The sequence below is a fragment of the Diabrotica virgifera genome, chromosome 6 (assembly GCF_917563875.1).
Source record: "Diabrotica virgifera virgifera chromosome 6, PGI_DIABVI_V3a".
Classification (NCBI taxonomy): Eukaryota; Metazoa; Arthropoda; class Insecta; order Coleoptera; family Chrysomelidae; genus Diabrotica; species Diabrotica virgifera.
The window spans coordinates 4,318,898-4,331,148 of record NC_065448.1 but is presented as its reverse complement, the minus strand read 5'-3'; the positions used below and the strand labels follow the sequence as shown (position 1 = coordinate 4,331,148).

Here is a 12,251-nt window from a genome sequence, read left to right as displayed (position 1 = left end):
ATAACGTGACAGAACGTGTCAGCACCTAACAGAACGTGACAGAACGTGTCAGCACCTAACTCTCTCTATCTCTCTCTCTCTTTCTCTGCTATCACACTTTCTTTGCGCTCAACAACCTTTTTGCTACAAGCATCAATGACGTACTTCCTATTAACAAGTGATATATTGTTTGTAACAATATAACCTAATTCTTTAATTATTTGTTTTATAGCTAAGTAGGTCATTGTCAATAACTGAGTTGTATATAAAAAACAATTACTTCAAAAATTTATTTATTTTTTCCTAAGTATCTTTGCTACAGTAATAAAAATATTTTTTCGTATTTCCAGCAGACCTGCAGGAGCCTCTTTAAAATAGGCAGTCGTCGATTTGCTTTTCTGAAAATCATAATAAATATTCTACATTTTTATGTCTTCGCCGCTTTTACACATAACATTCCTTTTTTCATCGTAAATTCTATTTGATGAGGTAGATGATGTTTTGTAATTGCATCTGTTGGACCGTATACTAGTTCGTATGTTCATTCCAGAAATGGGGCGTAATTACAATTCCATTTGAGTAGAACTTTGCACCTACTACCACCTCTGTCTTTATCCCATACTGGCTGGCAACTTCATGAAATATTAAACTAGCCGGTAAACACGCGCCTGCGTAGCTGGTTCGGATAAATTCTTGCTCGATACATGTCTTAATCAAGTTTAACTGAATGTACTGTTTCATACTGGAGCAACTGCTGTGCCTGCTTTGACGGTTATTCGAAGAATGAAAACTTATTGTGTTATCGAGTGTGTTAGTGATGAAAGTGGCGGGAGTTTTCTCGCCGAAATGTTATGCAAATCTAACTGAACAGTTTTCAATGTCGTGTTTATTCATCATATCTCGATATATGTATATCGGTTCTCTTCATACATTTTCCACATCTTTCGCTAAGTAGCTGACATCTATCATAATTATGTTGCCCATTTTTCAAATATTTTCGTAACTAGACCAGGAAGAAGAATTATATGAAACCCACTTTCAATTCCTAACCATGAATCCTTCTTGTGATAGAATAATGAAGAATTAACTATGAATGAGTCGACTTATAATTTTATGTGCCTGCTCCAATCTAATCATCACAAAGTATCTTTTACTTTCTGGTAATATTTGTTCTAAGTTGGCCGTACTGCTTCTTTTTATGTTGGTAGTACTGATACTTCCTTGAAAAATGTATCCAAGTTCAATAAATGTCTTAAATGCAGCACTTTTACATTGATTCTTATGGAAGAACAAGCACAAATCTACACTTTGCAGGGGCCTTTTGAGCATAACATAATAACATTTAGTTTTCCGTCCGACTAGAAGTATATTTAATACCTTACATTACGGCATTTTCTTCATTCTGTTTCAGATATTCCTAGCGTTCAGACGTGTGCTCTGGTGAGTTTTATATCGTTCAGAAGTGTGCTCTGTTGAGTGGCAAACTTTGATTTTGTCGAAAACAATTTTTTTTTTGAAATTTTTAAAACATATTTAGTGTTTGGGTTCTAATTTTTTTGAATTCTAAGTTTTGAATATTTATTATTATGTTATTACTTAGTGTTGTTTGATTTGGTCAGTTTTTTTTAATAACGAAAACATGAACACATTCTTAGTCACTAAAGATACATTTAAGAAAATTCGTATTTCTCATCCTTTAATAACGAAAACATGAACAAATTCTTAGTCACTAAAGATACATTTAAGAAAATTCGTATTTCTCATCCTTTAATAACGAAAACATGAACAAATTCTTAGTCACTAAAGATACATTTAAGAAAATTCGTAAATTTGGCCTCCAGGGACGAACTCTGGAATTTAAAATCAGGGATGTGCCGCAGAGTGAGGAACCTGTGGGATGGGTAAAAAAGGCCATCGAGGAGATTGTACTTAAGGGAACAGAAGGTTTGGAACCAACCGATCAGGTCGGTTTCACTTTTTGCTCGAAAGACTTTGCCAGAGGTCAGGGTTGGATGAGGTTCAAGCCTGCCTGTGAAGTGACCGTTGATGATATATGGGATAAGATTAGTTCCATATATCAGAGTAATAGCACCGGCCTCAATACCGAAACATTTTGTTTGGGTATTACGACGGTAAAACTGCCCGCGGGAAAAGGTGGTCCGAGAGGAAGAGCTTATAACTCCTTTAACGAGGAGTGTTTGAAAAGGCGAGGAACTGTTGTTATTAAAAACAAGGATAATCTTTGTTTACCTCGTGCTCTTGTGGTTGCAAAAGCTCACGTAGATAAGGACCAAGAATGGAAGAAGGTACGTCAAGATATTGGAAAAATACAAGGACAAAGAGCCCATCAACTGATTGAAGCCGCTAATGTAACAATTCCTGTCGGAGGGGCAGGAATACCCGAACTACAACAGTTTCAGGGACACCTCACAGATTACAAAATTGTGGTGTATAGTTATGGTAGCAAGGGTCGTGACGTTATGTTCTGTGGTAACACTAATGGTCCAGCGTTAAATCTTTTGTATCATGAAGGACACTTTAACGTGATCACTTCTTTGACAGCTGCTTTTTGTTGTATTTATTATTGTGAGGAGTGCCACCAGCCGTTTAACAACAAAAACGACCACAGATGTGGTGGTACATGTTTTGCTTGTCGTCGTTCACCAGCTTGTTCCAAAGATTGCGTGAAAATACCCTGCGATCAATGTGGTCGAAACTTCTACGGTAAGGCATGTTTCAATGCTCACCTAGGATCGGTATGCGATAAAATCAAAAGGTGTAAGACCTGTTACAAGATCTACACCAAAAGTCATGTCTGTGGTGAGGTCTTCTGTAAAACTTGTAAGAAAAATTGTCCGTCAGATCATCTTTGTTACATACAGCCCGATTCTGGTCTTCCTCCATCAAGCGATTTTCTATTTATATTTTATGATTTGGAAACTAGTCAGGAAAAGATATTGGCTGATGGTTCGCTTCTTCAAGAACCAAATCTCTGTGTATTTAATCAACGTTGTTACAAATGTCTCCCTGAGATGAAATTAGTTTTCTGTCAATCTTGTGGATTTCGCCAAAAGATTTTGAGGGGTCTTGACGTAATAAGTCTTTTTATGAATCATATTTTGCAAATTAGAAAAAAATTCAAGAATGTTGTCGTGTTAGCTCACAATGGAGGAGGCTTCGACCATCAATTTATTTTAAATTATATTTTAACAAAGACTGATTTAACCCCTGATCTCATTATGCGTGGTACAAAGTTGGTGTCAATGGCTGTTGGTAACGCTCGTTTTCTCGATAGTCTTAATTACTTTCCAATGGCGTTGTCTGCTCTACCTAAAGCTTTTGGGTTGACAGAGTTGAAAAAGGGATATTTTCCACATCTGTTTAACAGAGAGGAAAATCAATCTTATGTTGGACCTATGCCTGATCTAAAATTTTACGATCCCGATAATTTAAAAGATGATGCACGTGACAAGCTGATCGCGTGGCACGCTGAAAGAGTAGATGAGGGATACGTTTTTGATTTTCAAAAGGAAATTGTTGAATATTGTATTAGCGATGTTGAGATTTTGACTAAGGCTTGTCTCACTTTCAGAAAACAGTTGATGGATACTTCAAATGTCTGTCCGTTTTTCGAGGCAACAACTGTTGCATCGACGTGTAACAAGGTATTCAGGCGTAATTTCTTACAACCAAACACAATAGCCCTTATTCCAAAAGGTGGCTATCGTTTTAAAGATAATCAGTCGAAAATAGCTTTGCAGTGGTTATTGTGGGAAGAGAAGCAACGCTGTATTAAAATTCAGCATGCCGCCAGGGGACCTGAAGCTCTTATTGGAAATTGTAGGGTGGACGGTCTTTACGAAAACACCATCTTTGATTTTCAAGGTTGTTATTACCACGGTTGTCCTACTTGTTACCCTACAGATAGAACTGCACCCCTTCATGACGATCCTTCAGATTGTATGGAAAATCGTCATGATAAAACAATTGCTAAAGTTAAGCATCTCAGATCAATAGGATATGAGGTGGTTGAAATATGGGAATGTCAATTCCGTAAAATGCTGACGGCCGAGATAAAGGCGTATACCGAGGGGCATCCTCTTATGGCTAGTTTACCTTTGAATCCTAGAGATGCTTTATATGGTGGTCGTACAGGCAATACTGTAGAGTATTACAAGTGTAAAGATGGTGAAAAAATTAAATACGTTGATGTTTGTTCGCTTTATCCGTGGGTATGCAAGTACGGAAAGTTCCCAATCGGACATCCAAAGAAAATATATATTGGACAGGAATGCACTGCTGTAGACATTACTGAGTTATCTGGATTAATAAAGTGTAAAGTGCTTCCTCCTACAAACCTCTATCATCCTGTTCTTCCTACCAAGATGAACAGTAAATGTATGTTCGTTTTATGCCGAAAGTGTGGAGAGGACTTTGCGGAAGAAGAGTGTGAGCATTCGAATGATGAACGGGCTCTAACAGGTACTTGGGTGATTGAGGAGGTAGTGAAAGCTTTATCAAAGGGTTATAAAATACTTGAGACCTATGAGATATGGTCCTATGATACTTTACAGTTATCGAAATCTCAGAAAGGTCTTTTTTCCGATATGATGAACAAATTTATCAAAGTGAAACAACAAGCTTCAGGGTGGCCGCGAGGATGTGTATCGGATGAGGAAAAGAGCCGGTACATCGAGGAGTTTCTTCAGAGGGAGGATGTCAGGCTGGAGTTTTCCGACATAACGGAGAACCCTGGTCTGAGGTCGTTGGCTAAGCTTATGCTCAATTCTTTCTGGGGTAAGTTCGCTCAGCGAGAGAACCTCCCTAAAACATCCATAATAAACAAGCCTGGAGAATTTTTTGCTATGTTGATTAATCCATCCATTCAGGTTAATACGGTGATCCCTGTAAATGAGGACACACTGGTTGTTACGTGGGAGTATGTGAAGGAGGCGTACTCAATGTCGTCAGCAGTTAATGTTGTTCTGGCATCATACGTTACGGCTCTGGCTCGTCTCAAATTGTACTCTTATCTGGAGATTATTGGGTCTCGGGCAAAATATTACGACACAGATTCGTCTATTTACCTTTCCAAGGCTGGCTTACCTGATCTCCCAATAGGTGAGTGTATAGGTGACTTAACTGATGAGTTGGGTGGGGGGTATATTTCAGAGTTCGTTTCTGGAGGGCCTAAAAATTACGCATATAAATACACTTTGCCTAACGGTGAAGAAAAAATTTGTTGTAAGGTTAAAGGTATTTGTCTAAATTATGAGGCATCTAAATTAGTTAATTTCGATACCATTAAGAAGATGGTACTTATGAAGTCTGACCCTGTTTCTGTGGTGACTAAACAAATACAAAGGACACAGGATCATTGTGTTATCACAAAAACCCTTGAAAAAAAATATAGACCAAACTCAGCAAAAAGAAAATTTTTTGAAGATTTTACATCCGTACCTTATGGTTATAAAAAACTTAAAATTTAAACTATAGCCCAGACTCAGCTTTTTTATTTTTTTAACACTATACCTGTTTAACACTCACAATCAACATTTTTAATTAGTAAGTTATATATTAATAGATTACTTTTTGTTTTGTCAACAGTGGATGCTTTTTCCTCTGCGATACAACCGATCGTCTGTCACACTGAAAAGTGGGTTACTAAAAAGTTGTAGTGAGTTGTCGTTTGTCCTACATGATTAAACATCTTTAAAAGATGTTCAGTTAAGACCATTAAAAGATATCTGATATATAGCCCACTGGCAAATTAATGAGCCGTTCTGGTTACGTCCGTTGCTCGTGTAGCCGCTCATTATAAAAGATGGCAATCAGATCATAAAAAGATGTCTGCTGAACCATTTCCTGTATGTTTAAAAAAGATGTTCAGTTAAGGTCACTAAAAGATATTCGTTATAAAAATGTACTATAAATAATGTTAATAAAAAGATACCTGCTGAACCATTTCCGGTATTTTAAAATACAATAAACAGTTTTCGGCTATGAACCACTTTGTGATTTTGTAACATCATTACAGCTTTGCTCGTTACTTACTAGAAGGTGGGGCAACAATCGCTTGTTCTATGCTATCACAAATATATATATATATTGAATCACATTTGATTCCTCTGAGGAAATTTGGTGGTTGTAGGCCTCTAGGGGATGGTGTCCACGATAAAACACCAACGAGGTATGTGTTGTACCTCATGGGTGCCTTGGAAATCAACACGAGTAACCTTTGTTTCAGATTATCCTTGAAAAAAAAATCAGCACGAGCTATGTTAGCTTTAACGTGACGACCTTTACGACATGCTTTTTCTTTACGACAATACTGTTAGATATGTCTTTATACATTAACAAAAGTTTTTTTTCTACCTAGGTATACTCTAAGTGTATATAATTTTTTTTCTCAATATATCTGATACATAATACCTTTAAATATGGTCCTCCTTTTGGAGTATAAAAAGGACGGTCGACTTTTAACCCGCACGGATGCACGCCTATGTACCTTTACGAAGGGAATTGTACATAAACCTATAAGCTGATCGTAATCCATATCTGCAAAGTATGTTGTCAGCTTGGGTTAGTATATACAGTGCATTCCGTATGTTTTATAAACATGATCAGGGGAAATTGTTGCCTGATGGCTATTAAAGAACCGTCTATGGCCCTCATATATTCTTATCACAGATCTTTAATATCAAACTGTAAAATTAATACTACCCACTTGCCGTAGATAAAATATTGTATGCAACTATTCAGTAAATTACATAAAAATAATACACATTTTTCTGAAAAGACTTGTACATGAGATGTTTGCTGGTTTGGTCACAGCGTAAGAATGGTATATGTTCATTGTAGGAATGTATGCTTGGAGGGAGATCGAGGATGTTTGTTGGTCATACTGTAAGAATGGTATATGTTCATTGTAGGAATGTATGATTGAAACGAAGATACGATATAGTGCCGTTTTGGCAATGTCTTATTCACGTCACGTCATTCACGTTACGTCATTCACGGTAAAATATCACGTTAAAGAGGTACACTGTTAGGATGGTTTAAAGATAAATAGTCTATACCATTAGGGAATAGAGTGTAGCAGAGACCATTAGAGGCCATTAGAAACCATCAGGTCACGTTATTTACGTCGCGTGATTCACGTGACGTTATGCACGTCACGTTCTGTTAGGCACTGTCACGTTCTGTTAGGCACTATACGGAAAAGAAGAAGAAGAATTGACAATTAATGTTGAACGTTGACAGAAGAAGAATTGACAGTTGCCATCTGTGTCGCCACCGCTTTCATTTGATATCCCATACGTCAAAATCGGATCATTAGCAAAGAAGATATGTTGTAATGCCGTTTTGGCAATGTCAATTAGTTACGTGTTGCAGCCGACAGGTGGCATGATAAGATGAAGAACTGTGATAGGATGTTTGATGGTCGTACTGTAAGAATGGTATACGTTCTTCTAGAGGGCTTGGGCATAGTTACATGTTGCAGCCGACAGGTGGCATGATAAGATGAAGAACTGTGATAGGATGTTTGATGGTTTGGTCATACTGTAAGACTGGTATACGTTCTTCTAGATGGTTTGGGCATAGTTACATGTTGCAGCCGACAGGTGGCAGGATAAGATGAAGAACTGTGATAGGATGTTTGATGGTTTGGTCATACTGTAAGACTGGTATACGTTCTTCTAGATGGTTTGAGCATAGTTACATGTTGCAGCCGACAGGTGGCATGATAAGATGAAGAACTGTGATAGGACTAATATATCACCGTTTTGGCAGTGTTGCCATGTTTCTCCTTCCCTTCGATGTCTGTTGCGCTAAAATTAATAGCAACGAAGATATAGTGTCGTTTTGGCATTGCTGACATCTTTGTTTTTTATGTTAACATATTCAATATCCCCTCTTTTTCCCAACGAGACCATATTCACACGAATTGGACCAATAGACACGAAGATATGATATAGTGCCGTTTTGTCATTGCTGACATCTTTGTTTATATGGTAACATGCCTTCCTCTTTCCAACAATATATGATCAGTCAGGTCGGAGACATGCTCTAATGCTCTTTTGCTAATGTCTTTGTGATTGCTCCTCTTTCGTTTAATGTCTTACATGTAATAAACGAACCAATAACAACGCAGATGGCAGATAGGTGCTTCATGGATAAGTGTCTTATTTGGCTTTCTGACTACACCCTGTATATTTTGCGATAAACGAAATAAAGAGGAGGCCATCTTGGAAGGCGAGGGTTTGTGACGTAGGTGGGCCTGGCTGTGTTCCCATTGGTCGTTGGGCGGGGGCTTCGTTCTCATTGGTCGGTGATTGGGGCTAAGTTCTCATTGGTCGCTGGACTTTGATCTCATTGGTCTATGGGCGATGCTGTGGGTGGGCGAGGCTTCCTTCTCATTGGTCGGTGGGCAATCATTGGCCGGTGGGCAACCATTGGTCTGTGGGCGTGGCTTTGTGGTGGGCGTGGCTTTGTGGTGGGCGTGGCTTTGTGGTGGGCGTGGCTTGCGGTGGGCGTGGCTTTGTGGTGGGCGTGGCGTGGGGCGTGGCAGATAAATTTTTTCCCACGCTGTCAAAATTTTCCCATGCCCAACCGACCCACACTCTGCTACTTTTCAGTACTGAAAAGTGTTTCAGTACTTTTTCGTACTGAAATGCACCGATGGCGATGGAGCAGATAAAGAATCTGCAGCAATACAAAAGGAAAATCATTATAATCTCTGCTGAACAGGCATATCAGACTAAAAAATAAGACAAGCTTTTAGCTCAAAAGACTAAAGGAATGAAATGTTTTACTTTTGATCCTCAGCAATGTCTACCAACCCCTTTTTTAAAGTCTTCAGTCGCTTTTTACAAGCGACAGCTATGGACATTCAACCTCACTGTAATGGATGAAAATGGGAAATCAAAGCATTTCATGTGGCACGAATGTACTGCAAAGCGAGGGGCCAATGAGGTAGGATCGTGCTTGTATAAAGTGTTTCTAGAATTTCCTCCTGAAGTTACCCATTTTGTGCTTTATTCCGATACATGTGGAGGGCAAAATAAACACGTTTCATCCATGATTATGTCAATATTACAGAGGTCAGACGTAAACGTGCAAGTAGTTGATCATAAGTTTATGGTACCTGGTCATACCCACATGGAGGTAGATGTAGCACACTCGATGATCGAGAAAAAAAAAGAAAAGATCGAATAAAGAAATTTTTCTTCCTCATGATTGGCATCAGCTGGTCAGATCAACAAGTCCAAAATTTGAAGTAGTGGAGATGGCCCGTAAGGATTTTTTCGATTTTGCTTCTCTGTTAAGGGGGCCATTGGTGTTTAGGAAAAAAGACGAGCAAGGAGAAACTTTTCGCTGCCATGACGTGCAATGGCTGAACTATAGAAAAGGGGATAATGGAAAAATATTTTTCAAAAATCGTTAAATGTAGAGGAGCCATTTAAGGAAATGTCTTTTATTAGACGAAATGGGTTGGGAAATTTAGTTCCCCCATTGAAATATAAGATGGATGTGCCAATAAATAAAGAAAAAAAGAAGGATCTTCATGATTTGCTTCCCTTAATCCCTACAACTTTTCACGGGTTTTATGAAAATCTACTATCGAGTGAAACAGCGTTGCTGGACTATCCAGGTATCCAAGAAGATACTGATTAAATATAAAGTTATTATATTGAAATATTTCATTAAGTTTTTTAATGTTTATTTTTTTAACAAACTTCCTTTTTTTGTAACAAATAAAAGATACTATATGTAATAATATTATTTTAATAACCCTTCTCTGTAAGTGCAATAACACATAAGTCATAGACACGCTTGGGATCTAATGACATAAGTCATAAAATTCATTTTTGACACATTTTTTATTTCATTTCTGGTGAAAATTTTGGAGAATGTTCTATATTTGTAGGAGACATTGAGATGAATAATTATAAAAACAACAATTAAAACCAAATAAATAAAGTAATACGTAATTGTCAGCTATAAAACGGATTTAGCGGTACCCGGCGAATTTTAAATCGCTTCTACTGAAAACTAGGCAAAATGACTTATGTGCTTTCTCACCTCAGTCACAGATATATCAGTAGTTTCATTTACTTCTAGCGAAAAGCAAATGGTTTTCTGAATCTCAGATTCAATAACGTTATTCAAAATGTAACTAATTGATTATATTAATTCATTATGTACTGTTTTAGACACGCCCGCTAAATAGCTTCAAATCAGAAAGTAAATTAGAAAATTCCAAATCGTATTTCTTAAACAATTTTATTAGTTCTCTGTAATTACTTTGATGTAAGAGGCAACAGTAGTGCGCGTAAGTCGCGGTCCAAGATTGCGGATGTAATTTTGAATATTTTGTCGAGATATTTGGCACACATCTTCGTAATATACTAAAGAATGGCAGTACAGAGCCCAATTTGAGAAATATGTTAGTATGTGGAAATTACTCTATAACACAATAAAATATTGCAAAAAGGAGCCTGTACCGCCATTAAGAAGAACAAAATAATACACTTTCTTCAAATAAACTTTTTAATCCCATGCCTAGATTTTGTGTCACTTTGGAACTACTAAAAATCGATTTTCTATAACAAGAAATCGAAAGTGACTGACTTTGCAACATTTAGCGCGCCTATGAGTATAATAGCATTAGAAAAGGTCGTACGAGACGCTAATATAGATAGCAGGGGAACAATATTCAATAGATCTGTCCAAATTCTAGCATATGCAGACGACGCACGTGGACATTATAACAAGAACCAGAGCGAGAACTGCGGAAATCCTAACCGAGCTCGTAGAAGCAGCAGAACGAATGGGGTTACATATAAATCGAAATAAAACCAAATTCATGGCGACTAACACAAACACAAGAGCTGGAAAGGTTGACGCAGATCTAATCATCAATGACCAAAACTTCGAAGCGGTCAAAGAGTCAATAATAACACATCAGGGGAAATAAAAAGACGAATAATAATTGCAAACAGGTGTTATCATAGTCTATCAAAGTACTTAGCTAACAAACGTTTGTCTCAAAAAACTCGTATAAGGCTGTATAGAACATTGATAGTCCCCGTTCTCACATATGGATCAGAGGCATGGACGCTAACTAAAACAGATGAATCCGCTCTATCGATTTTTGAAAGAAAGGTGCTACATAAGATATTCGGAGCGGTCTGTGAGAACGGAATATGGAGGCGTAGATATAACTTTGAACTGCAGAATATCTACAAGCATACGTTTGGTGGAAAAGATATTATCACTATAATTAATTCAACAGAATTGCGATACATAACATCTCATAAGAGAAAAATGCATAAAACTTACAGTAAATCACAATTACATTCAGATTACCTAAGATTTTGTCAACTACGTACAGAATGCAAACGAGTCAGAGAAGTATGTTGGTCGCAGTATATATCTCATGTAAATAATGAGTTCAAAACTAATCCTAGGTACTTTTGGAAGTATGTGCGCGACCTAAAGTCTAATCACTCACTACCACACTCAATGCAGTATAATGAAGAGTTGGCAGAAAATGGCCAAGACATTGTGAACCTTTTTAAGGAATACTTTCAGACAGTCTACACTCCTGGAGACCAAAATAGTTCTGTGAATAATTTAGTTTTACCTGAAAATTGTTCACAAAATATTGACTTTGCAGACATTTCTATACAAGAAATTTATAATAAAATTTTGCGTTTACCTAGTAAAACTACATTAGGTCCTGATGGAATACCCAATATTCTACTTAAAAGGTGTATCTGTACTCTTACAAAACCATTGCATGTTTTATATAATTTGTCCCTAACAACATCTGTTTTTCCTGATTACTGGAAAAATAGTTATATTATGCCTATTTACAAGAACGGAGATAAAAGCAATGTTAAGCACTATAGAAGTGTTTGCATACAGTCATCTATTCCCAAACTTTTTGACAGCTTGGTTTGTGGTCAGTTAAGTTGGTTATGTCGAAATTTAATAAATAAGAATCAGCATGGGTTTTTTTCGTGTCGATCTACTATTACCAATTTAGTTTTATATCAGAATAGATTAATAAATGCTATGGAAGACTTTAAACAAATTGATACAGTATATACAGACTTTTCTAAAGCTTTTGATCGAGTTGACCATAGCATTTTCCTTAAGAGGCTCATCGATATTGGTTTTGGCATAACCACAGTCACCTGGGTCAAGAGTTTTCTGTCTGGCCACCAGCAGAAGGTTAAGGTTGGATCCTTTCTGTCAAACTC

The 12,251-nt window shown here is 37.3% G+C and overlaps 2 protein-coding genes across 5 annotated transcripts in view; one reads left to right on the top strand and one right to left on the bottom strand.

Annotated features, from left to right (window-relative positions):
• The window catches only part of LOC114327054 (85/88 kDa calcium-independent phospholipase A2), an 80,635-nt gene that overhangs the window by 2,789 nt on the left and 65,595 nt on the right, over window positions 1-12,251 (top strand). Inside the window, exon 2 of one of the 3 annotated variants that reach the window (XM_050654233.1) lies at window positions 1,391-1,419. The exons of 1 other annotated variant lie outside the window; for it this stretch is intronic. Coding sequence is in view for 1 of the 2 variants with exons in the window: in XM_050654231.1 (XP_050510188.1) it covers window positions 1,761-5,468 (3,708 nt within the window). In the remaining variant the exon portion in view is untranslated. Of the gene's footprint in view, window positions 1-1,390; window positions 6,161-12,251 lie in introns of those variants that run through there. One more of the 3 variants, XM_050654231.1, reaches the window with a different exon arrangement.
• The window catches only part of LOC114327057 (eukaryotic translation initiation factor 3 subunit L), a 47,912-nt gene that overhangs the window by 22,304 nt on the left and 13,357 nt on the right, over window positions 1-12,251 (bottom strand). Inside the window, exon 1 of one of the 2 annotated variants that reach the window (XM_050654235.1) lies at window positions 5,350-5,355. The exons of the other annotated variant lie outside the window; for it this stretch is intronic. The gene's annotated coding sequence lies outside the window, so the exon portion shown is untranslated. Of the gene's footprint in view, window positions 1-5,349; window positions 5,356-12,251 lie in introns of those variants that run through there. 2 annotated transcript variants of the gene reach the window in all.